At 38.8% G+C, this 27459-nt stretch overlaps 1 protein-coding gene across 5 annotated transcripts in view; it reads left to right on the plus strand.

The window, feature by feature from the left end:
- Positions 1–27459, plus strand: part of COL14A1 (collagen type XIV alpha 1 chain) — a 213341-nt gene that overhangs the window by 105815 nt on the left and 80067 nt on the right. For all 5 annotated transcript variants that reach the window (XM_040494323.1, XM_040494326.1, XM_040494322.1 and 2 more), the window contains exons 24-34: positions 5399–5545; positions 9425–9481; positions 10848–10987; positions 14576–14699; positions 14912–15055; positions 16148–16312; positions 16897–16935; positions 17069–17207; positions 21396–21538; positions 24771–24880; positions 26965–27123. In XM_040494323.1, the coding sequence (XP_040350257.1) occupies positions 5399–5545; positions 9425–9481; positions 10848–10987; positions 14576–14699; positions 14912–15055; positions 16148–16312; positions 16897–16935; positions 17069–17207; positions 21396–21538; positions 24771–24880; positions 26965–27123 (1367 nt within the window). The remainder of the gene's footprint in view (positions 1–5398; positions 5546–9424; positions 9482–10847; positions 10988–14575; positions 14700–14911; positions 15056–16147; positions 16313–16896; positions 16936–17068; positions 17208–21395; positions 21539–24770; positions 24881–26964; positions 27124–27459) is intronic.

Consider the following 27459-nt stretch of genomic DNA (forward strand, 5'->3'; position numbering starts at 1 on the left):
TTTCTTTCTTTCTTTCTTTCTTTCTTTCTTTCTTTCTTTCTTTCTTTCTCTTTCTCTCTCTCTCTAACATTTTTTAACTTCCTTCACCCATTTCTCCTCCCCCCCCCCCCCCAACACCTGCCTCTGGCCACCATGAGTCTGTTCTCTGTATCTAGGAGCTTGATTTGAGGTGGAGTTTGTTTATTTTACAGAGAAATAAAATCATTATCCTGATTGGTGCCTTTGAAGGACTTGTGGTCAGATGCAGATTATTCCATGGGGAGATGAGTTTCAGGGCCCCTCTGTTTTAACTTTGTAGTGTCTCCCATTGGCTACATATGCTACCTGTGCATAATGTTTAGTCCTTCTATCCCAGAGGAGATACTAGAGAGAAATGGGATCTGACTCCTCCATGTGATGGAGAAAAGCTTTATCCCAGAGTGACGTATTTTTTAACGTTTCTGATAAATTCTTACTGTTTGACAGGTAATTTTTTCCAGTTTTTTAAAAAATATAATCCCCATGGTCTGGTCACACGCACTTGTATTCTGAGATGAAGTCAGTGGAGAGGCCCTCGGCTTTGACCATAATTGCTGGTCAACTCTCTGGGCTTCAGTTTCTCTAAAATTGAGGCTTTTTTTGAGGCTTTTATCTAAGGTAATACCTACAAATTTCCAAGATTTTTGTGAATAAAGTGGCCAGGCTGTATCATTCAGGTTTGTTTGTAAATGGTAGGGATGCAGATAAAAGGAGCTTAAACAAAAGGGTCAATTTATTGACTACTGAGAAGTTTAGAAGTGTCCGGCACCAGGCACATCTGGATCTAAGTGTTCAAACAATGCCATCAGGATGAAGTCTTGCTCCTTTCTCTTGCTCTGTACTCATCCTCGGCCAGATTCTCTGAGTTGGCCCCAGTCGGATCCAGAATGACACCTCCCAGTTTATAGCTTAACCAGCCTGAGTCAAAAAAGAGCTTTTCTTTCTCAATAATTCCAACAAAAGTCCAGGAACTGAGTCATACTGGCTTGGCTTGGGTCACATGCCCCTAAATCTGTCATTGAGTTCAAGGGCATGAAATAAACTGGTCGGACCTGGTTGCCTCCCACCTCTGTATCTGGAGGGGAGAAGGGTTGTTACTCAGTTTTTTCCCAAATCATGAAGACCAAGAGTGGGGAAAAATAGATTCAAAGAAAGGGAGAATGGTTGCAAGACAGGCAAAAACAACAGATGTCCTCTACCCATTTAATATTATGACATTTTTTTATAGCCAAGAAGGAAAAAAAAGAAAGAAAGAAAGATTACCAGAAGGATGAGGTCCTCTCAGGAGAGACTGAAATAAATCTGTGTTTGAGTCACTCATCCATTTGCCAAATTAAATTGTAGGCTTTTGGTTAATGATAGAACAGACCAAGTCAGAGACTTTTTGGTTGGTCTTAGGTAGCTCAGAACTCCAAGAGAGTTTCCGTTAGTTCTGTGGATGCTCTGGAATTCTGTCTGGTTCTCCAAGCTATTTTTGAGTTGACTTGGCATCCAAGGTTGGGTATATCATTTCCCTTTAAGTTCATGTATTTAGATGCCACATGATCCCAAATACTTTATTCCCTTTGTAGTCCCCATAACTTGGTGAATTTCTTGTTAGACTGCTTAAGGAAGATTTCAAAGAATGCTCAACTTGTCTTCTGTCACTGAATGTTTAAATGCCAATTTTGCAGTATCATCAATAGAATTGCAGCGTAGTGGAGAGCCTGCCTTACCAGACACCAGATCCAAAACAAAAGATCGTATGAAACAAAACATAGTCTCAAGATTAAGCTTTTTGAGGCAGTGACATTATGACCATTTTATTTATTTTTCAATGTTTATTTATTTTTGAGAGAGAGAGAGCGAGTGAGCATGCAAGTCGGGGAGGGGCAGCGACAGGAGGACAGAGGATCTCAAGTGGGCCTTTCCCTGGCAGCAGCCAGCCTGAGATGGGGCTCAGACTCAGAAACCACGAGATCCTAACCTAAGCCAAAGTCAGACGCTTAACCGACTGAGCTACCCAGGTGCCCCGGCAATGACATTACAATTGTGTGTCAGGGTATTTGAGAGACCTAGGGATTGGAAGCATTTATGTCATAAAATTCCAGCAGAGTATTCTGGATCCTGGATATTCTTTGCTTGTGCATCTCAGTAACTACTCATAGGACATTTTGGTGAGTCAAGCTGGTGGCATCGTTTTCAGCACAATAACCCAGATAATGTATTTAGCCATGGTTCATAAGAATGAATGCACAAAGACAGAATTTCTTCTCCTGTTCCAAAAAAATAAATTAACTCCTTGCTTTTGGCACAAAGAGTTGAGGAAATCAGTCATCATTTGATCAGTTTAAATGTTTTCTTTTAAGGCTAAGCCATTAGACCTAAATCACACATGCCAAAAGCAACATGGGTACATCCCCATTCATGTAACCCCTCTTTGTTATTATTGGGAATTAAAGTAATATCATTTCCCAAAATTTTACAGTGCCTGTTCCAGTTTTCCCATGGCTTTGAGATTTTTATGTTGTTGCTTAACAGTAAAACCAATTTATATTCTATTGTTGAGGGTTGATAAAGTGCATGAACATCCATGAGAAATAGAGATGACAGAAAAGCACTTTTCTAGAATTGGTTCCTGTAGAGTTCCTGGAAGCTTTTATGGAAATGGATAAATATCCATGCCATAAGGGTTTAGAAAATTTTTGTTTTATAGGTGGCTCACAAAAGCTTGCAAGAGGCTCCAAAGTTGTGGGTAAGGGTTAGAAAGAAACAGCTCATGTGGGGTCCTGAACCTGGGAACCACAGACTGAACTGGGATGCCAACAAAACAGAGTGCAGGGTTTATGAACATTTCCTTACTATCAAATTCCTGTCACAGCAAGATGTAATCTCACAAACACCTGGGAAAATTTTTAAGTCATTTTAAAAATTTTATTTTGAGAGAGACAGAAAAAGAAAGAGAGAGAGAGAGAACCAGCGGGGGAGAAGCAGAGATGGGGGGCTTACAGAGGATCTGAAGCGGTCTCTGTGCTGACCACAGAGAGCCTGATGCAGGGCTCAAACTCATGAACTGTACATCATGACCTGAGCCAAAGTCAGATGCTTATCCAACTGAGCCAGCCAGGTGCCCCAACAATTTTTTATTTCATCATTTTGTCACATAGATAAGAAAATTTTTGAAGTAGACCTTAAGTCACTCTCAACAAATATATTACTAAAGATTATATGAAGTTCACTTTTGAAACTCCTTTATATTATCAATCATTAAAATAAAAAAATAAATTTCAAGTTCCATTTAATAAGTGGCTTTAATTTACTTATAGTTTTAAAAATCTTACTTGTATTTTTCAAAGAAGGATTTTGTCCATGGACAAGTTTGAAATGATATATATCATGTCTGTTCTAGTAAATGTATGTTATAACACATGTATATTTTGTTCCATTATATATTAAATTACAGATTGAAGTTTAATAGGTATTATTCTTTCAAAATAGAAAAATTAACATTTTTATATTTTGTATTGTTCTGTTTTTGTTTTCTATATTTTATTTATATTTAATAAATTTCAATTAACAGTTTGAAGGAGTTCTTTTTTAACCAGCAAATAATATGTGTAATGTGTTTAATCAATGCAGTTTTTTAACACTGGATTTTTAAATTCCTAGAAATAAAGTTCTATAAGGCATTAAGTAGATGGATACAACTTATGGGTAAAACTAAGATCAATCTAGTCTTTTTAAATAATTGTTCTTTTCATGGTAGCATCAATTCTTCCTGTTAACCAATTAACTATGTAGTATAAAATAATAAATGCTCTATGCCAATGAAGAAAACCCATTTGAGACTCTTCAGTAATTAAAGCCACCAAGGTAGGCAGCTTTGTCCAATGGAGTGATAAAGCCCCGACTCGTAAGGGGTCCTCATCTGATCTCTGCAAGCTATCATGTTTGCTCATTTCATATGCACTCAGCCTCTCTGAAACTTTTATTTAGAAAAACCATTTAACTTACATTATTTTATGATATATTAATGGAAATTAAAGCAGTGTCCTCTGAGACTGTGATTTAGAGTTCTGAATTTAATTTCAGTTCTGCTACTTAGCCATATGGACTTGATTAAGTTACTAACTTTTCTGGCCTTCGGTTTCTTGTCTCTAGATTGGAGCAATTATAACTATTATAAGGATCAAATGAGCCGATACATGTAAAATCTTTAGGATAGTGCCTGGCACATGGTCAGTGCTCATTAAATGCTGGCTAATATTATCTTTCTGGTTATTGTATCACTAAATACAAAGCACAGAACCTGGCACATAGTAAGCCCTCAGAAAATGATGAGTATAATAAATCCAACTACCCTAGACTCCAGACCCAAGGGCCAGCACTAATTTCTCCAGAAAGGCGAAGCAATCTTGCTGTGAGTATGGGAATAAAGAAAGTAGCCAACAGTTAATCAGGTCTGCTAGGTTCTTTGTGCTTCTGCCATGGTGGAGACAAGAAAGAGAAGGTTCTTTGTGGAGATGGCTGTATACTGCTGTCTTCTTCGTAGAACAAAAAGAACTTTGGAACTAGGGCCTTGAGCCACTGAAGTACCATGTTTTACTTACTCAGTTGTGATTTTGAAAGAATAGAAAATGATTTTCAGAGTAGAGGCAGCTTTCTCCAAGCTTCCTAGGAGTCTTTATTGCAGTTGAAAGAAATCATGAGTGTTGGTTAAAAATTAAGGCTGAGAGGTAGGAAATCGGACATTCTGGGGACTTCCTGGCTGTCTCAGTGACGCTCTAAGCTCTTGCCTGCATTTGTAGCAGTTCTGAAAATAATCTGGACCTGTGGATGAAGTTCCGGAAACCCTGGAGGAACACCTCTTCATCCACAGGCATAAGGATTGCCTAGCATCCTATAATTTCTAACTCCATACCTATATTTTTAGGCCACTGCCAAGAAGGGCATCTTTTTGCATGGTAGTAAGTTGTATGGGGCCAAAAGGATGTATCTTTTTGTCGATTTGTAACTGGTTGACTGTATTCTGGAGAATCATGTTTGTAAAAGAATATTCTAATTTCTAAAAAATATACTCACCTCCACACCAAGAGATCCAAGATATCAATTATGATGTGCACACACAATTATATGCATTAATAATTTTCCATTAAAGGGTTGATCTCTGGAGTCTTTTATTCTCATTTTTTTTTAACATAGAAAATGTGATTTTCAATTACAAAAAAAATCAGTGGATGTATTAACTCTTTAGGAAAAGATACAGCACCTAAACAAGTGTAATTTGTTCTGAAGTTATCTGATTAGGCCATGCATAGTAAGTGTTTCAGAAGCAAGTTATCTACTGGTAGCTGTTTTTAAAAATTTCATGCATGTACATTTTGTTCTACTTTTATTTTAGATACAAAAAAGCAAGAATCCACTGTGGGCGGAGGGACAACCAGGCATTGCTTCTACGGACTTCAGCCTGATTCAGAATATAAAATCAGTGTTTACACAAAACTTCAGGAGATTGAGGGACCCAGTGTCAGCATAATGGAAAAAACACGTAAGTTAAGTGTGTCCTCTCCTGATCCCTGTCTCTGTGAACAAACAGTATTTTAGGCATCCTGTTTTGATTCAAAAACCTTATTCCATTTAGAAAAATGTTAGCTATTGCTGCCCAGGAATATCTGTAATACAAGTTTTTCGTCCTCTTCTCCAGTCCCATAATTCACCGCATGTGGCCCACTGATGTCATCTGTATGGGTTTTTTCCATCCTCCATATGCTTCACAAGGGACTATAAGGCCATATGATAGCAAAGTGCCTGAAACAATGACCTATATTGTGATCTATATCCATAAGAAACTTTTGTGGTATGTGGAGTGTGAAATGAAGTTTAAGGACCGGGTCCTGACATTCAAACAATGGCATATTACCACAGCTATGAGGTGGGAATGGAGCCAAGATGTTCCAAATGGCTGACCCTCGAGTTATTGCCTACTTAAGAGGCTCTTGCACTTTTTCCAAGTTGGCTGCAGATCTGATGTACTGAAGGGAAAGGCAAAGTATAAAATTAAAACAAAGCACTTTTTACATGTTCTAAAGACCAAGGAGAGTGTCAACTTCTTGGAATGGCTTTTAATAAAGGATTCCTGACGTAAAGGCCACAAACATGAGAATGGTTTTAATTGTAGTGAATTCTGGGAAAACGTTTGTGGGCTAACTCAGTATCTTGAACTTAGGCTCGAAGTCTCTGACGATTTAGATCTGAATAGGTGGAAGGCGATGGGTTTTCTTGGTAGCCCCTCTATCATGTATCTGACATTTGGAAAGTTCTATTGTCTATGTGGTCTGGCATAAGCAGGAAGAAATCATCAACAATGCGTGACCTTCAAATGAAAGCATAATAAATGGAATCATCCATTTTTTTTTTCAAATATAAAGACTTCATTTCATAACTCTAAAATAGAGTTTGCATGTGCACTATATATGCATTTTATATTGCGTATGTAGTTTTGAGGTGTAACCTATATATCATAAAAGTCACCCATTTTAAGTGTACAATTCAGTGGTTTTTAGTACATTCCAAGAGTTGTATAGTCAATACTACAATCCAGTTTTAGAACATTTCTGTCCACCCAAAGAGATCTTTCATACCCGTTCACAGACAATCCTCTGTGTTTAACCTCAGGCAACTTGCTTTCTTTTCTTACACATTTGCGTTTTCTGGACATTTTATTTAAATGGAAATAAGGAATATGTAGTCTTTTGCATCTGACATCTTTCACTTAGCGTGTGTTTTTGAGGTTTATTCATGTTGTAGGATGTATCAGTAGTATGTTTCTCTTCATTGCTGATTAGACTTCTGTTTTTTTGGATAGAGAGGATCATATAATTTTAAAGTTATTAGGGTCCTGGTAGTGCACAAGATTTAGAGTCAAACAGGCTTGGTTGGACTCTTTCTCACATCTACAGCCTTGGGCATTTGTACATCACTGAGCTTCTCTTTGCTCGGCAGTAAAATTTAATACCTACTATCTCATGTCATATGGTGGTGAAGATCCAAGAGAACCTATTGAGGAAATTTTCTACCTGTATCTTATTGAACAAGTATTTGTTATCACCATGACTTTCTTCTTAGAAGTCACAAACTGATACTCATGGGTTAGATATCACCATCAGATATGTTTTCTCTGAGCCATACTTCCCTGCCCCCCCCCCCCAAGCTTTAAAGTATTTGTTGAAGGTTCAAAAGATTTGACAACACAGGACAGGCATATATCCTCATGGTGCTAATCTGCTGAGACCAACTGCTGTCTCTTTTTACACAGTAAATGTGCTCTCAAGTTTGCCACTCAATGTTTAGGCTAGTTCTTTGTTCATATTCATTACTTGCACGACCTCTAAAAATTTTTGAGTTTGCAATCCCTGGTCTATTTCAACTCCCCCTAACCCTAACTCCACAACTGTTAACTACGAACCCAGGGTTAATTTGGATAGCTCTGTGTGATGTCAATGTTTTCCTTATATAGGGGATGTCTATCTTCTTGTAGCTTCTACCCACTGGTTCTAGTTCAACCTTTGGAAGCAATGTAGATCAAGACTGCTCTGTCTTCTATGTGACAACCGCTCACGTATTGAAGTCAAGGGCCATCTGTATGCCACATAGAGAATATAAATATGTGTTAATAGTTCGTTGTGGTTCTTCCCACCCAAAAGATTCTTTGGCCAGATGTTCTGCCCAAACATATTGGTCTGTCTGCCATTGCTTCTCATTGATTTGGTTCTTAGGATTTAGAACTTAGGATATGCCTCAATTTTCCACATTAAAGAAGATGGACAATTATAAAGATGACCCATTACTTCCACAGATTTTAAGATAAATAAATCTGGCTATGGAAGTATTTTATGGTGTTTTCAAGAGAACTTTACAATCCTAGTTTTGGTATTAAGATATCTCAATTTATATTTTATTTTTGAAATGTTTTAGCTCAAAAATTGTCTCTAAAAGATAAAAATGATGTGTGTGTGTGTGTGTGTATATATATATATATATATATATATATATATACATATATATGTGTATATATATATATACATATATACATATATATACACACATATATATACATATATATGTGTGTATATATATCCATAATAATGCAACAAAGGTATAAAGCACTTTGTTGACCTCCCTCTTTCCCCATTCTTTCTTCCCAGCTTGGTTTCCTTCAAGAAATTCTACCTGACAGATTCTATCCAATCTACATCTATATAGACATATATGATATATTGATATATATCAGATATATATATATCAGATTTTTTTATGTTTCACAAATGGGATCATACCATGGTATTATATGTCTTGCTTCATTTCACATACTAATTAATCTTAGTTTCCATATCAGTAGTATACAGTTATCTCATTTTTTAATGTTGATTTTACTTAAATAATTTCATTTGATTGTCTCTTAGAATTGGAAAAGACCTTAAAATTAAAATTCATCTCTTTCAACCTTCCTGCCAGTGAAGGAATTCTGTTTACAACCATCCTGAAAAATAATCAGTCTGCCTGAACTCTTTCCCACTGTTTGGTGCTTACTATCTCCAGAGTGAATGGCTATGCTTAGTTGAGAGGTTTCCCTCAAATTAAACTAAGATAATAAAAAGACATTTCTCAGTTTTCCTTATACTTTTAATGTCAGATGAGAATAAGAAAAGACTATAGTAACATTTGGGATGTTTACCTAATGATGCCATAATTTTCTTGCCCTTTGCCACATGAACGGCTATGATAGGCACCGCTCTCACTGAACTTTCCTCTGTTCCTTTCGTTAACCACACTTTGCATGTTACATGAACTTCTCGTCCCTCCTCATCCAGGTTAAACTGATGTGGACACACGGTAGTCTCCCAATGTCCTGCCATTTGGTCCTCAGAACTGAAAGTTTTCCAGATTCAGTCTGAGCAGAACAGAGAGCAAATTAGATTCCACTGGGGACCATATCTGGGGGATGCAGGGTGAGAAAGGAGAGAGGGCTATTGAGCGAGGATTGATGGTCAGTCCTTAGTTAGGCAGAATGGAAATGACGTTTATTATATGTGTGAAAGCAGCCAGAGACTAATCTGAAATAGGTTGGCAAGATTCTTGCCTTAAATCAGCATTAGAACCACTTTGTAGTTGACAGTTTGATTGCATTGACTCCTGCTGGGTAACCTGAATTGTGGCAAAATGGTATTTCAAGCTTTCAGTCTGAGTTTTAGGGGATGGAGGGAGCCAGTTTTCACAGGCTGAGGCTGATTTATAGTAGTCGCTAAATTCTCCAAGAAGACAATAGTCAAAATCATTGACTTTCCTGAAGAACTATGACTCCATGACCTCCCTCTCTTCGCCACAGATGTGATGGCTAATTGATGTTCTCTTGCCCTCTCCTTTACAGAATCACTTCCTACTCAACCACCTACTTTTCCTCCGACCATTCCACCAGCAAAAGAAGGTAAAAGAATAATATGATAATGCTGTGATTTTAGGTTTAGGGTTTCTGTTGGGTTTGTTTATTAAACAAACATTAAAAAGTAGAAAAGAGTACAAAGAAGAAAATTAAAAACACAATTTCATATCCCAGAGGTAATTCCTTCGTGCATTTTGGTGTATTTGTGCCCTCTGATTAAGTAAAATTTTCATTTTGAGTATATTTTCAAATAGATTTTGCTCTCATTTCAAAGTTGGAATCTAATCTTGATTTAATTTTTCCTTGGAAACAGAGGACAGGGTTTTCTTTAATAAGCTTATAATTAGCATATCTTGTGATCCTTTTTAGCTTTAAATTCAAACCATAAATTTATAAAATTTTATTAATCTCAGAATTTAAGAGAACAACCACACCAGATCCTGGAGTATTACCTCACCTGGAGATGGTTTATTCTATATTATAAATAGCTTTAAGGGAATAAAGTTGCACTTAATAAAATAAAAACCCAGTGTGTTTTTTTTCCCTAAAGAAAGGAGAAAGGCACATTATCTCATAGAATATTTGTGTGCAGCTGGCCTAAGATTAAAAGATTCAGATTATTGAAGATTAAATTGTTTGTTTCATCATAAAACAGAGTTAGCCACAATGATCCATACTAATAAGGGGAAGAGAGGCATAGATAATCTGAAACAACACAGAATACCAACAAAGGACTACTAAAAAATGCTTTCAGTAGAGTAGGTTTTTCTTGGTGTGTTTTTTGCTTGTTATGTTGAAATCAGTAATACCCACTGATAATAGTTTCCCTGGGCTAGCGTTAGGGTACATTTCTTGACATGTACCTATGGGTGGCAGGAAAGTATAGAGAGAATTGTAGAGCAAGGCTGAAATCTTGCTTATGGCCTCAGCCCAAATGCATACCACGTTGTAGATTAATCTGCTTCCATTGTGTCCCACGGTTTTCTTCTGAATTTGAATCTCTGAAGTTACTGACTCAATAAGCAGAGGACAGGGTGCTCAGAGTTATAGTTTGGGCTTTCTTTTAATAAGTGAGCACTGGAGAGCATTTGTTGATACTTCTGTCTCTAAATTGCTTTAGCCCCTCATTTTTCTATTCTTTCATTTTCTGTTTTTGGGGACTGAGATTGGTGGATTTTTTTTTCCTCTTCTGATTCCACCTGTTTGATAAAAGTTTCTCAGTCATGAATAGGAAGTTGACCATAGGAAAGAAATGATTGTCAGGAAGTGTAATGATTAAAAGCTTAGAATATTATTTATACCTTTTCTATGGGAATGGGCTCTAGTTACCAGGAGGAAAAGATCATCTACTTTGTTGATTTGACAACAACTATGTTTTCTCCTTATCTCTGATTCAAAATTCATTCTTTAGTATGTAGAGCTGCCAAGGCAGACCTGGTGTTTATGGTGGATGGATCCTGGAGTATTGGAGATGAAAATTTCAATAAGATCATTAACTTTCTGTATAGCACTGTTGGAGCCCTGAACAAGATTGGTGCAGATGGAACTCAAGTAAGGCTAATAGAACAATCTTTTTTTTAAATAAATTTTTTATTAAGCTTATTTATTTATTTTGAGAGAGAGAGAGAAAGAGCAAGTGAGCATGAGTGGGGGAGGGGCAGAGAGAGAAGGAGAGAGAGAGAATTCCAAGCAGGCTCCACACTGTCAGTGAAGAGCCCAACGTGGGGCTTGAACTCACAAACTGTGAGATCATGACCTGACCCAAAATCAAGAGCCAGATACTCAACCAACTGAGCCACCGAGGCACCCCCATAGAACAATCTTTAACTCATTCTATGTATTAAAAAAAAAGTATCCCAAGCTATTGTTAGGACTAGTTGATATGGGTAATATAAGGATTGGATTTGACCTTGAATGAGAGAATAGACAAGTCTGAGTTTGGAAGCAGCTTACTGATGCGTGACAGAGCTTGGGAAGATGCTAATCCTTAAAAGCTGTTGAATTCAGCAAACTAAGACAAGTTGGAATGGCCACATCAGTAGATGTTTATGTACACAACAAAGTAGCTCCTCTAAGGATATACCCAATATTTTCCCTGCCCTCGAGGACATTAAAATCTTGAAAGAGAGGGTTATGGCCACAAATTACTGTAGATCAAGTAACACATAAAGCAAGTCAAATTTATTCATTCAATCAAATAAATATTTATTGAGGATTTATTCTGGTCAGGTAGAGTATACTGCCACAATGGTCATGACAACGTCCCCAGTTTCAGAGTGCTCATATTCTTAAAGGCAGGAAGAGGATGAGGATGAGAGGCAGATGTAAAACAGGAAACAAATAAATTCATAAAGTAGGGATGCAAGCGGGGTGCCTGGGTGGCTCAGTCAGTGAGCGTCCGACTTCAGCTCAGGTCATGATCTCATAGTCCGAGAGTTCGAGCCCCACGTCGGGCTCTGTGCTGACAGCTCGGAGCCTGGAGCCTGCTTCGGATTCTGTGTCTCCCTCTCTCTCTCTGCCCCTCCCCCACTCACACTCTGACTCTCCTTCAAAAATAAATAAACATGAAAAAAAATTTAAAAAGTAGGGATGCAAGCTATGAAAACAGTTATATGATTTAAGTTCACTGAAGATTCTCTTAAACTGTGTGGTCAGCAAAGACCTCTTTGAAAGGTGGCCTCCAAACTGAGATGTGGATGATGTGAGGAGGAGCCCGAAAGTAGAATTTCCAGAAAGGGAAGGTAGGAAGTACAAAGGGCCCAAGATGAAAATGAGTTTTGGGGCTTCAGATGCTAAAACTTGTGGCTAGAACATAGTGGGTAGGCATGTAGGGGGTAGGAAAAAAGGTGGAAGAAAAAGAGAAAGCCAGATCATCTTAATTCTTGTGAAACATTGAAGGAATTGATGTCATCACAAATGCGGTGGGAAGCCACTGGAAAGCTTTAAGGAGAGATCCGATGTGCTTTTTTTTTTTTTTTTTAAATGTTTATTTACTTTCGAGAGATAGGGAAGAGCACGAGCAGGGGAGGGGCAGAGAGAGAGACACAGAATCCACAGCAGGCTCCAGGCTCTGAGCTGTCAGCACAGGGCCCGACGCAGGGCTCGAACTCACCAACCGTGAGATCATGACCTGAGCCGAAGCCAGATGCTCAACTGACTGAGCCACCCAGGCGCCCCCCGGTGTGGTTTTTCAAAAAAGGTCATTTTTGGCTTTTGTGGAGGGAATAGTCACACGGGTAAGAGTAAGAGTGGAAGCGGCAAGACCGTTTGGGATGCTGCTCTCATGGTCCAGCGCAGAGATGAGGGAGGCCTGGGGGTGGGTGGTAGCAAGGAGATGCATGGATAGGAACAGATTTGGAATAGATTATGAAGGAATGGCTGAGGAACGTGGGATGTAAGGGGAACATAAGAGAGAAATAGATAAAGTGCTGAGGCATTTCGGGGAAGAAGAAACTTGTTGGGAAAAGCAGAGACAGGGCCAGTTCTGTAGAGATGGGGGCCTCCTCGGCTGTGGACCTTGATAAGCTGGTGGCAACTGAAGTCTCACATGATCAAAGAAAGCACTTTGAAGATGCTGTATTTACTCCCTCCATCATCATTCTGAAAAACAAACAAAACCCCAATAAATTAAAAATGGCTCCAGAGTTCCACCGGAATAAAAGCAAACTGTAAGAAATGAAGCCAGGGAGGTTTTATTGCAGTGTTTAAGAACACAGATTTTGAAGTAGGATTTATCTGGCTTTGACTGTGGGTTCTGCCAGTGGCCACTTTTGGGATTTGGGGTAAGGTAAGGGGCTTTGAGTGCCTCCATCTCCTCGTGTGTAAAACAGTGGAAGAGTAGTAATTACTTTACAGGTTTGCTTCATGAGGAAAGCCTTGTAAATAATCCACCTCCAATTATCTGACATTTGTCCAATTACAGGGGTGCTTTTTTTCCATCTGTCAAATGACATAGCAAAAGGCCTACATACTATAGAGAGAGTTTTGTGAGCCCAAGGGAGATTTTAAAAGATTAACTGCTTCCACAGGGCGCCTGGTTGGCTCAGTCAGTTAAGCATCTGACTTTGGCTCAGGTAATGCTCTCACAGCTCTGGAGTTCAAACCCCATGTCAGGATCTGTGCTGACAGCTCAGAGCCTGGAGCCTGCATCAGATTCTGTATCTCCCTCTCTCTCTGCCCCTCCCCTGCTGACAGTCTGTCTCCCTCTGAAAAATAAATAAACATTAAAAAATTTAAAAATAAAATAAAATAAATTGCTTCCATGGAATATTACTCGGTGATCAAAAAAGAATGAAATCTTGCCATTTGCAACAACATGGATGGAACTAGATTAGAGTGTATTATACTAAGTGAAATAAGTCAGTCAGAGAAAGACAAATCTAAGATTTCACGCATGTGTGGAATTTAAGAAACAAAACATATGAACATAGGGGAAGGGAAGGAAAAATAAGATAAAGACAGAGAGGAAACAAACCATAAAAGACTCTTAAATGCAGAGAACAAACTGAGGGTTGATGGAGGGGAGGTGGGTGGGGGGATGAGCTAATGGGTGATGGGCATTAAAAAGGGCACTTCTTGGGATGAGCACTGGGTGTTACATGTAAGTGATGAATCACTAAATTCTATTCCTGAAATCATTATTACACTATATGTTAACTAACTTGGATTTAAATTTAAAAAAATAATAATAAAATAAAATAAAACAAAACAAAATAGACTGTTTCCTGGGGCGTCTGGGTGGCTCAGTTGTAAAGTGTCTGATTATTGATTTCAGCTCAGGTCATGATCTCACAATTCATGGGCTTGAACCCTGTGTAGGACTCAGCGCTGACAGCGTGGAGCCTGCTTGGGATTCTCTCCTTCTCTATGCCCTTCCCCCACTCTTTCTCTCTTTCTCTCTCTCAAAATAAATAAATAAACTTAAAAAAACTGCTTCTTGAAAAATACTTAGAGAACAAACATGCTCTTTAATGTGTTGTCAGATTTGGTATGTAACCTGTGTAAAATTTTAAGCCAAGGAAATTGTGTTTGGGTTAAAAAGGAAATTAAAATTATAGGTGAATCATGCCATTGTGTGTGCTCTTTGGCCCAGGGAAAGTTCTTTATATATGTGAAAACAAATACATCTTCTCTCTCCAGGTTGCAATCGTTCAGTTCACTGATGACCCCAGAACAGAATTTAAACTAAATGCCTACCAAACCAAAGAGACCCTTCTTGATGCAATTAAACATATTTCATACAAAGGAGGAAATACCAAAACAGGTAAGAACAACAACAACAACAAAAACTCAGCAAAGACCCAAAGTAATTAATTACTAGTAATTACTGATATGACAATTTTGGAGGCATAGTAATAAAGATTTTTTTTGAAAAAGATTTTTCACCCATCTAAGAATTTCCTTCCCACCCTTCCCTCCCCAGTAAAACAAAAGTGGGAAGGAATAAAATTGAACTGTTGTCTTCCTTTGTTTCAGGAAAAGCAATCAAGCATGTCCGAGATAGTCTGTTTACTGCAGAGTCAGGTACCAGGAGAGGCATCCCAAAGGTCATCGTGGTCATAACTGATGGCAGGTCACAAGATGATGTGAACAAAATCTCTGGGGAGATGCAATCAAATGGTAAGTTTTACACAGATAAATAGTAGTGGCCACCAGTCATGTTGCCATTGTTTTGTGAGTACAAATTTATAGGCTACATCGGAATGACTTTAATGTTTCTAAATCTTTCTTAATATTTAATCTAAACCTTTCTTAATGTTAACTGGACAATGTAGTTTTTAAAAACTTTCCAGGTTATAAATCTATTATTTTGCTGTATTTTCACTAATACTTTATTTACATACAGGACACCCTATATAAGAAATTATAGCAATTAAGTGCATTACTGTGAAAAGGCCCATTATAAAGGGTCAGGGAGGGACCCTGATCACAGGAACTCCTCAAGCCTCCTCATCTGTAAAATGGAAATTCTCCTTGGATTATCATGAAGATTACATTATTTTTTTAAATTTCTTTTTTAATGTTTATTTTTGAGAGAGAGAGAGAAAGAGAGACAGAGACAGAGCATGAGCCGGGGAGGGGCAGAGAGAGAGGGAGACACAGAACCCAAAGCAGGCTCCAGGCTCTGAGCTGTCAGCACAGAGCCCAATGTGGGGCTCAAACTAACAAACCATGAGGTCATGACTTGAGCTGAAGTAGGACGCTTAACCGACTGAGCCACCCAGGTGCCCTGAAGATTACATTATTTAAGACATGCCTGGCAAATAGTAGGTTAATATTTATTTGCATTGAAGCATGACCCATTTCAGGCTGCTAAACCTATTAATATCTGGGCTTTTACATGGAAAAAAGAAAACTAAGATAAAGTTTCTCTGTCTCAACTCCATTTCATCCCATAAATCTTAAAATAATTATTATATATATGTAGAATAAAGATGTTCCTCCAATGGCAACGATATCGTCTCAAGCACTAATTGGGGCATTGACCACCCTGGGTTTCTTTAAAATGGAAAACTGCCTCAGGGATGATGGAGTCATTATCATGTAGTGAAATATGTGCATGCAGAATTCTGGTGGATTGTGGAAAATGACTTTTCCACCCCCCACCCGGCCTCCTTCATAAACACATTTTAAATATTGGAACGTGTCTTATATTGCATTATTTGTATCTTGTACAGTTTGAAGTAATCGAAATCCCTTCCCCTTCCCCAGGCTACAGCATCTTTGCTGTTGGTGTGGCCGATGCGGATTACTCAGAGCTGGTTAGCATTGGCAGCAAGCCCAGCTCACGGCATGTCTTCTTCGTGGATGACTTTGACGCCTTTAAGAAAATTGAAGATGAGTTGATTACTTTTGTCTGTGAAACCGCATCAGCAAGTTAGTTCTTTGGAATTCGTACTTCACTCATGTTGCTTAATGGTTGAAATATTTAATACCGGTTAAATCATGAGTCCTGTCTTGATCCAAGGAAAGGGTATTGACTCGCAAGCTGTTTATTATGCGGACATGAAGTTTTGTGGTTTTGAGCATTGGGAAGTAAACCTCCCCTCTCCCTGTTTTTGGGTTTTAGGTAAAGACTTTTCCTAATGAGGGGAGAGTCTGTGCCTAAAAACAGCCCTGCTTAAAAGCTGCAGCAAATGGTTTCAAATGTATTAAGACTGCTCATCAGGGTAGCACATTAGAAGCGAGACTTCTCCCAACACGTGCTCTCAAGAGACCACCATAGATTTTAATAGACGCGTGAGAGGAGAAGGAAGCCTTGTCCTTTTGGTTGTAATGGGCCAAGCGAGAGCATTTCAGTCTTTAGGAATCCACAGAAAACCATAGCCACATCTGGTTTGGATTCCCTTCACAGTTGACTTCCGCAAAGATTATGTTAGCTTCCTGTTCTCAGGATGGGGAAAGAATATGTTTGGAAAATATCTAAATTAGTGTTTTATATTGTTTGTTTCGTTTCCTAGCCTGCCCACTGGTGTTCAAGGATGGCATTGATCTTGCAGGTATGCATTATCACAGTTTTTCCAAAAGCAAATACATTAGCTCCATTTGGGGTCCAGAATTTTTTCATAGACTAATTTTGAAATTTAAAATCCTTAAATGCCTGTGTTTTTCTTTCTTTCTCTCTCTTTTTAGGATTTAAGATGATGGAAATGTTTGGTTTGGTTGAAAAGGACTTTTCATCTGTGGAAGGGGTTTCTATGGAGCCTGGTACCTTCAATGTGTATCCCTGTTACCGAATTCATAAAGATGCCTTGGTTTCCCAGCCAACCAAGTACGTTTCCATTGCAAGATGTTAAAGCCAATCATTTGTTACTATAGCTCAATGTGAAAATTGTGTCAACCTGAAATACGCTATAATAGTTCCCAGTAGGATTTTCCATGATGATCAAAACAGGTGATGTTCAGATTGCTTTGTTTAGAAACCTCAGACTCATGCATAATGCTGGTTGAATTTTAATATCTGTTAGTCTGAGGAAATGTATATAGATAGTTTACACTTACCTAGTGCTGCTGTATACCAGGCATAGTTCTAAGTGATTATGTATATTAACTCACTCAAAGCTCCAAACATTTCTATGGATTAGATTCAGTTATTGTCTCAATTCTGCAAATAATAAAACTGAAGCACAAAGAAGCTAAAAGACTTGAATGAGATCACATGGTTTGTTTACTGAAAATACTGGGATTTGCACTTGGCAGTCAGGCCCCAGGGCCCACACCCTGAACCATTTCATGCCAGTGCCGTGAATTCAGCTGATCTTTAATCTTTGAGAGATCACAACAGCAACTCGATATAGTTGAAAAGTAGTGTCGGGATTATGTAAAAAATCACATCATCTACTCGCTTTACAGTTTGTGATGCACCTATGGATTCTTGCCCATTTATAGCAATTCTGCAAACTCTGGGGGTACTTGAGATTGCAGGTTGGGAATTCCTGGTTCAAGGAATCATCTCTCAAGATGTTGGATATTTTACATTCCAAATCAACATTTGTTTTTGTCTCCAAATGCCTTCAGTATTGTAATGTGAAACATTTTCAAAGTCCAGATTTTGATGTAGTGCACGCGTGTGCATGAAAAAATGGGAGAGAACGTATTAGAGTATTAAACACATCTGTCCAATTTATCCACAAGTTGCTTTTCCATCTTCTTCAAAATAATATTTATTAAATCCTAGCCTATTACAGTAGTATCCAAATTATTGTGTTGTGCTTCATTTGGGGGAATAATATTTGAAATGAGATCTCTATTAGTAATTTAAACTATTTACTGTTAAAAGTATAGCTTCATTTTCTAGAAAATTGTTATAAATGCCTTTGACCTATATAGAATATATGTGGTTTTCGTTTTTTGTTTTCTTTTTTTACGTAGTCTAGGAATGAATATTAAATTTGTTTTTACATTTATTTATTTTTGAGAGACAGAGAGAAACAGAGCACAAGTGGGGGAGGGGCAGAGAGAGAGGGAGACCCAGAATCTGAAGCAGGCTCCAGGCTCTGAGCTGTCAGCCCAGGGCCCGATGAGGGGCTTGAACTCACGAACCGTGAGATCATGACCTGAGCCGAAGTCGGACGCTCAACCAACTGAGCCACCCAGGAGCCCCTAGGAATGAATATTAAAATGGATATTTGAAAAGTTCTTCCTGGAAGCCTAGCCAAAAATGAGAATTGTCAAAGGGAAGATCCTCTGCCCCACTGAAATGGCTCATCCAGTGGGCAATGCTGTCCAGTTGCTAAATCCATTCAATGGCTCCCAGCCCTCATCTCACTCCACCTGTCACCAGCATTTGACAATTTCTCACTTCCTCCTCCAGGTTTCACTCTCCTCATTGGACTTCTGGGACACACCCTCTTGAGCTTCTGTCTACATTACTGGCTGTTCCATTTCAGTGCTGCCTCTTCTTGCCTCCACTTCTTCATGTTGGAGGGATTAGGCCTGGACCCTTGTTTTCCCTGTCTGTACCCTGATGATCTTTTGAATAGTATTCAGCATTGTTTATATGCCAATGACTCCTAAGTTTGTATTTCCAGTCTAGACCTATTTCCCTAATTTAGACCTGTGTGTGTAATGGTGTACTAGACATCTTGCTTGGATATCTAAATGGGCATTTCAAACTTTGCATGTTCAAGACCACATCCCTGACCCTCACTCCAGAACCAGCTTCACTTATTACCTTTTTCATCTTAATGACAACTACATCTAATTAGTTTCTCATGCAAAATATTTGACACTTGCTCTCATGCTCTATATCCATTCTACCGAGGAATCCTATTGTCTGTGCCTTCTTATCACCTCCATTGCCTTCACCCCATATGAGGTACTGTCATCTCTTCCCTAGATCACTGAAGCAGGCTTTTAATGCTTCCTGCTTCTACCTTTGCTTTCCCAGAGTCTATTCCCCAAGAAGCAGTCAGAGTGATTCTTTTAAAATGTAAATCATGCCATTCAAAAATCTGAAATTGATTCTCCATTCCCCTTGAATTAAAAGTCAAAGCTCTTGGGGCGCCAGGGTGGCTCAGTCTGTTAAGCGTCCGACTTCAGCTCAGGTCACGATCTCGTGGTCCATGAGTTCGAGCCCCGCGTCGGGCTCTGGGCTGATGGCTCGGAGCCTGGAGCCTGCTTCCCATTCTGTGTCTCCCTCTCTCTCTGTCCCTCCCCCATTCATGCTCTGTCTCTCTCTGTCTCAAAACTAAATAAACGTTAAAAAAAAAATTTTTTTTAAAAAGTCAAAGCTCTTGAATGGCCCATCTGGCTTAACCTTATTTGGGTACCTATCACCTCTTTGACTTTACTTCCTTCTTACCTGTCTCCTTCAGTCCATTCTCCAGACACATAAGGCACACTCCGTTTTGGTGTCTTTGTACTAGGTGGATGCCTTTGTCTTTGAGTTTTTCTTCAGATATAACCTTTTCAATGAACCTTTGCTCAAATGTAACCTTCTCATTGAGGCTTTGAAGTGAAACCGGCAGTGAGGACTTCAATTAACATTGCAAAATAGTACATTCCAGCATTCCCAATCCCTATTAAACGGCTCTATTGTTCTTGTTTTGTTTTTTGTATGACATGTTTGCCTTCTAATACACTGTTTAATCCATGCTGCTGGAATTTAATGTTTCTACAAAGAGAGGAACATTGTTGGTTTTATTCATTGACATAACTTAAGTGCCTATTACAATGTCTGGCACATAGTAGGCACACAATAAATGTTAGATGAATGAATGAACTAATATATAAACAAAATGAATGAAATGAAACATTTTTATTTATTCAGATCAAACTTTCATTTTCAAATTCATGCTAAATTCCCATATTCTCAAATTTATCCACCGTTATGGGGCTCCTACATGTGGAAAGGGCTATATTTGTTGCTTCAAGGAAAAAGTATAAAATATATAAGATATCCACTTAATTGTTAGAGAGAGATAAGCTGGTGTTGCAGGTGTGGTTTCCTGGAGGCAGATCCAGAGGTGGAGACAAGTATGCAAGGAAGTTGATGTGGGTATACTCTCCTGCAAGGGAACAGAAAGAGGTGAGATGAGACAAAAGAGAGAAATGAAGCTATGAAACAATATCAGTGAGACTCTAAGTTGCTCCACATACAGGAGTTCTGAAAATGGAGCTACCTCGATTGGAATGAGAGGCTCTGGTCTTCATATGCCCTCAAACACCAGCTATTGAAACAGCTGCCAAAAAAAAGTTGGCATGACTTTGGGGGAGGCTTTTCTTCTGCTGAGGCAATTTAAGAAGCAAGTTGGTATTTGAGAGTTGTCTACACACATCACTCCCAGAAGCAGGAGTTACATATTCTCAATTTTGAAGGTAGATCTGGAATGGTACATCCCAGCACGAAGCATGCACAAGAATGCAACTAACTACAACTTACAGTAGAAAGTGCAAATGTCTTTATAAAACGACTGTAGTTGAGATGAGCACTAGGTGTTATATGTAAGTGATGAATCACCGAATTCTACTCCTGAAACCATTATTACATGATATGATAACTAACTTGGACTTAAATAAAATGAAAAATAAATAAATAAAAAGTCTGTACATAAACATTATTTATAATACCAAAACTTTTGAAATGACTTAAATGTTTGATAAGAAGTGACCAGTTAGATAAATTACAGAACAGCCAGACAAGAAAAGATTGTACAGACGTTAAACATCATACTTTAAAAAAAAAAAATTGAAGGAAATACGAACGGTGTAGTAATTGCTGCTAAGAAGAAAGAAGGGGTAGCATTATATAGATTGGAGAAATACTTACAGACATTCTTTAAAAACTGGAGGGAAATGTACCGCATCAAAACAGTGGTCACCTCCATGGGATTAATGGTGATGGGTTATCTTTTTTTTTCTGTTTTTCCTAAATGTTTTAAGTGTATTTGCTTTTATAATCAGATAAATAACTTTTTTTTAAAGGGATGCAATAAATGTTTTTTTTCCCATTTTTCAGGTATTTGCATCCAGAAGGATTGCCCTCTGACTACACAATGAGTTTTCTATTCCGGATTCTTCCTGACACTCCAGAAGAGCCATTTGCTCTTTGGGAGATTTTAAATAAAAATTCTGACCCATTGGTTGGAGTCATTTTGGATAGTAAGTGTATCTATTTACATATTTGCACCCACATGTGTGAGTACTGTGTATAACATACCATGCTGTCTTGCCTGTTTTGTGTACGATTGGCCTTGAAGAGTATGGGTTTGAACTGCCTGAGTCCACTTCCACAAGGATATTTTTTGGTAAATGTAGCGCAATATTGTAAGTACATTTTCTCTTCCTTATAATTTTCTTCATAACATTTTCTTTTCTCTAGCTTCCTTTGTTGTAGGAATACAATATATAATACCTAGAACATACAGAATATGTGTTGATGGACTGTTTGTGTTAGAAGTAAGGCTTCTGGCCAACAGTAGGCCATGTGTAGTGAAGTTCGGGGGAGTCAAAAGTTACATGTAGATTTTCTGCTACTTGGGGTGTTGGTGGCCCTAACCCTCACATTATTCAAGGGTCAATTATATATTGTAGAGTAACTCATTTATCTTAAACCCTGAGTAAATACTGACAACAAATTATGTGCCAGTTGATTCATTCACTGATCCACTCATTCTTTCAACAGACATTCATTGAATTTCTACTATGTGCCAGTGCTAGGCTCTGGGATTCGGTAGTGGGCAAGGTAGAGAGAGAGAGACAATTACTGAGATAGTAAAAATTTTAGGAAGAGCAAAGTTGATGGTGGGGGAATGGGGAAGGCCAGTGGGAGGGGAGAAACCAGAATCATTTTTTGTACATGGATATGGTAAGTGGAAGATTCTTTTGGGGTTTCTTGACCCAGTTCCAGTGTGTGTGTGGGAGGGGTGTCGGGAGGGTGGAGAGTTTTGCGCACAACATCAAACAGTTCTTAGATACCAGCAGGATGTCTGAGAATTCAGCTCAATTCTAATACTGTCAACCCAGACATAGCATCAGATTCCGTAGGTTAACGGTTCAGTCCCATAAGACTGTATCCTGCCACCCCTCTTTCAGACTCCAGTTGCAAGCCAGGCTGTTACCTGTGTTTCTGGTTGGCTACAAATGAGAAGTTTTCCCACAACATGCCCCCCGCCCCCTGCCCAAAGAAAATCAATGAATCCCACGAGCTTGTCCTTGGATTTGATTAATTTGCTAGAGTGGCTCATGGAACTCAGAGAAACATTTTGCCTGCTAGATTACTGCTTTATTATGAAACGATATAGCTCAGAGACAGCCAGGTGAAACAGATGCATACGGCCAGGTATGTGGGAAAAGGCACAGAGGGTCTCTGCCCTCTCCAGGCATGCCACTTTCCCTGGTCTCCATGTAGTCAGCAACCTAAAAGCTCTCTGAACCCTGTTGTTTGGGTTTTTATGAGGTTTCATTAAACAGGCGTGATTTATTAAATCATTGGCCATTGGCAATTGAACTCAATTTCTAGCAACTCTCCACTCCCAAGAGGTGGGAGAAGAAGTGGGATTGAAGGTTCCAACTGTAATCACAGGATTGGTTCTCTTGGCAATCAGCCCTCCATCCTTAGGTTGCCTAAGGGCTTTCCAAAAGTTACCTCATTAATGTAACAAAAGACATCTTTGTAGCTCTTATCACAGAAAATTCCAAGTGCTTTAGGAGCTGTGAGCCAGGCACCATGGACCAAGACCAAATACATATGAGAAATACTTATTTGTTCATCTGAATGACCAAATATATATCACAGTGCCTATTTCATATCCCAGAAAAAATGCCAGATTTGCAGCAACATATTTGGGGAAGAATTCTGGGATGGGGATATAAATTTGCAAGTTGTATATGTGTGGCATATAAGCCATGATACTGTGTGAGATCATCTAGAGAGTGAGTGGGAAGAGAAGAGGTCTGAAGACAGGGGCATCCCATTGTTTGGAGGTTAGAAAGTTGAGGGGAGCCAGTGAAAGAAGCTTCTCAATCACATGCTCTTGGATGTCACCCATGATGATCATTTAAGAGGATCATCAGGTTTTCGGTTAATGTCACTAAGTTTTCTAAAGACGTTTGTAGTTTAGGATTCCAATCAAGCTAGGAACCAAAATTTGGTGGCTATTGTTAGGTGCTAACGCACAGCCAAATATGATATTGTGAAAGCATTTTGCATGCATACTGAAACTAAGGGAAAGCCGTAGATTAAAGGGGTATAAATAATTAGCTCCCTATGCACATGAAACTTAAAAATCAAGAAATCTCTCAAAATGATTAAGACCAGCTCATTCCCTTTGATATCACAATGAATAATTACCGTGTAACCTAGGAATTAATTAGTGAAAAAAATGCCTTTTTAAATTTTTTGTAATATAGTATTCCTTGTAACATGAAATCCTGAAGATTAGGAAGATTTCATTTGTTTGTGGATTTAGTTTGTTCATAATAAAAGGCATACTGGAATATCACTCTTCTGGAACAGTATAAATTGCATGTCCTAGAAAAGCTGGTTGCTCCAGTGGGTCAATACAGCAAAGGGTCTGGTTTCTAGGTCTTAAGATATGATTAGCTTTATTCTCCCTTTTTGTCCGCCTCTAGTCCCAGCTTCAGACAACCGTCTCTGAGCAAGGTATTGGGGATGAAAGTACAGGGAAGAAAGTACAGAGGAAGAGTATATGTAGGGGCCCAGCCTCACCATCATCACCACATGGTTAACTGGCCAGCTGAAAGCCTGGGGCAACCCAAGGACTATAGATCATTTCCGTACTTACTCATCACTCTGTTCTAAACACAGCCTTAAGGGACGCCTGGGTGCCTCCGTTTGGGCTCAGGTTGTGATCTCACAGTTTATGTGTTCAAGTCCTGCGTCGGGCTCTGTGCTGACAGCTCAGAGCCTGGAGCCTGCTTCAGATTCTGTATCTCCCTCTCTCTCTACTCCTTCTCCACTCCTGCTCATGCTCTGTTTGTCTGTCTGTCTCTCTCTCAAAAATAAATAAGCATTAAAAAAATTTTTTTTAAATATACCCTCAAAACAAAGGATGCATTATTTTCAGTCTTGAATTTTTTGTAAAAAGTTAAAAAAAAATTTTTTTATGTGTTCATTTTATTACTTATTTTTGAGAGAGAGACAGAGTGTGAGTGGGGGAGTAGCAGAGAGGGAGACACAGAATCTGAGGCAGGCTCCAGGCTCTGAGCTGTTAGCACAGAGCCCGACGTGGGGCTTGAACCCACCAACCACAAGATCATGACCTGAGCCAAAGTAGGATGCTTAACTGACTGAGCCACCCAGGCAACTTGAATTTTAGAAAAATTATTTACCCATTATAATACATTCTAAACTTTATTTTTCTTTGATTAGATGGTGGTAAAACCTTAACATATTTCAACTATGACTACAGTGGGGATTTTCAAACAGTTACTTTTGAAGGACCTGAAATTAGGAAAATTTTCCATGGCAGCTTTCACAAGGTGAGTAATGCTTTGTACACATATTTTCTTTGTTTGCTGTGTGCAAAGCAACAGAGACATATATTCTTTATTCTATTTGTTGTGGACCAAGCAGCAGAGAAGTGTAAAAAAAAAAAAATCCCACGGAGCTTTAGATCTCATATTTTCATTGGAGTAAGAATTATCTGTGGGCTTATTCTGGTTTGGTAGTTCTAAGATGCGACCCCAAGCTGTGCATTTTTATCAGGTACCCAAAAAGTGGTCCAGGCTCACACTTAGAGGAACAATTACAGGGTACTGTATTACTAGGAGGACAGTTGTTAATTTGCTACATGATGTGTGATGTGGAGAGGACTGCTGGCCTACCCAGCCACCAGTGTAGATGAAAGCCCAGTCAGCTAAATCATGTTAAAACGTGAAGATAGTTTGTACTGATATTTTTACACATACACAGATAACCCCTCACTACCATTATAAAAGTTATTGTGAGGAAGAATTTTGTAAAACCTGACTGACTGTAGTTCTCATTTCTACCTGGTATTTGTGCTAGAACTCTGCCCCTTACCACTTCGTATCTCTGAAACACTTACTTTTGGGGTTGCAAGAGTACATCCCACATTTACTGTTTCCTTTGTGCTTAGCAAATGACCCCACTGATCTCTGGGCTGTGAAGGAATGCAGTCTGCCAAGACCACAGGGAGAGCAGCATTTAGAGGTGGTGCTGCAAAAAGCCTTGCCTCTTGACCCTCCTTCTTGTGTGTTCAGTGAAGGAAGGGATGTTGCAAGCAGTCTTCCTCTTGGCTTCTGTCTCCTGACCTAGATCACGGTCAAGTCCTAACTGACACAACTTTGCTACTTTTTGGAGTTTCAACTACCATAGCTGCGTAAGAACAACTGCATACCAACGTTCTTAATCGTCTTTGCACAAAAACAGTTGCATACAAAAAACTTTATGTTTAAAAGAACTGTACAACCAGAAGTAAAGTATCTTAAAAACATGAGATACAGGTAGAGATTTATTAGTTCATGATTCAAAATAGTTCCATTAGCATCTCTTTGGATTTATTGTCATTTACTCACCACATTCCTCTGGGTATGATTCGTTCTTGGTTAAGCAGAGTCCATTGCAAAGCGGTCAAGAAAAATTATAAGGGAGATGAAAGCATGTGAGATCCGTGAGTATTAAAAACCACATGGCCGGGGGTTCCTGAGACTGCTGCTTTGGATTCTGTGTCTCCCCCTCTCTCTGTTCCTCCCCTGCTTGCTCTCTCTCTCTCTCTCTCTCTCTCTCAAAAATAAAAAAAGATAACACACATTTTTACAAATCCTCACAAAGAATGTATACACTCCTGAATATATTGCTATAGACCTGAAAATTCTAGAAATTTCACTTTGAGAAAATTGAGCCACACATTAAGCCAAAAGGCTTTATTTCTTTTGGTCCTGGAGTCACCAGAAAGAATTCCTCCTTCCTCTTTAGATTCTAGATCTCCTCCTCTCTTCATCTTAAATTAAATAAGTATTATGAAAATGAGGTTTGTGAACAACTGGAAGGTACCATAGATAACTTTTGCTGGTAAATCAGTTAGCATTTTTTATTTTAATATTTTCATGTTCATTTCCACGTGCATTCAGAAAAGGTATAACTAGTGCACCCATCCTGTCATTTCAGGATATTGCTGCTTTAAACATGTTTTTAAAATTTTTTAATGTTTATTTTATTTCTGAGGGAGAGAGAGAGAGAGAGAGGGAGAGAGAGAAACAGAGCATGAGTGGGGAAAGGCAGAGAGAGAGGGAGGCACAGAATCTGAAGCAGGTTCCCAGGCACCCCAGGATATTGCCGCTTTAAAGAAACACTAGATTGGGAACGCTTTTGAAGTCATTTTGAAAGAAAATGTTAATTAAATAAAGATAGAAGTGCTACCTGAATGTGGGACAGTCATGGTGGTAGTAAAAGTAGAACTTTCTCTTGTAGCAAAATGCATAGTGCCAGAATTGCTTCCCTTCCCTTTCCTACTTTTTAGTGATGAATCATGCAGTCATGTAAGTTTGCTTGATATTTCTTCCTGCCTCTTACCTCCTGAAACATCTTTACTTTTACCCAGATACACATTGTTGTCAGCAAGACTTTGGTCCAAGTGGTTATTGACTGCAAGCACGTGGCTGAGAAGGCAATAAATGCCTCAGCTAATATCACGTTGGATGGTGTTGAAGTCCTGGGAAGAATGGTCAGATCAAGGGGACCAAATGGAAATTCTGCACCAGTAAGTGGATAAACAAGTGAAGCTGTGCTGTTATAGGGGGAAAACAAGGGTTTTCCAGGGGGGAAATTTGGTAAGAGAATGGATGGATGGATGGATGGATGGATGGATGGATGGATGGATAGATGGATGGTTGGGGTAAATAGATAACAGCCTCTTTAAATGAATGAAAATATACATTCAAAGTTCTTGGCAGTAAACCTCTGCTATATTGTAATAAGGATAATGTTCCAGGAATTAGACTAGTGTGTTTTCTAAAGGCATTTTAAAATGCGTATGGTAAAATATTCATCAAATGGTTTATGGCATAAATGGTTTGTTAATGAGAATCGAAACTGT

The sequence above is a fragment of the Herpailurus yagouaroundi genome, unplaced genomic scaffold (assembly GCF_014898765.1).
Source record: "Herpailurus yagouaroundi ecotype Mexico unplaced genomic scaffold, PumYag 186, whole genome shotgun sequence".
Classification (NCBI taxonomy): Eukaryota; Metazoa; Chordata; class Mammalia; order Carnivora; family Felidae; genus Herpailurus; species Herpailurus yagouaroundi.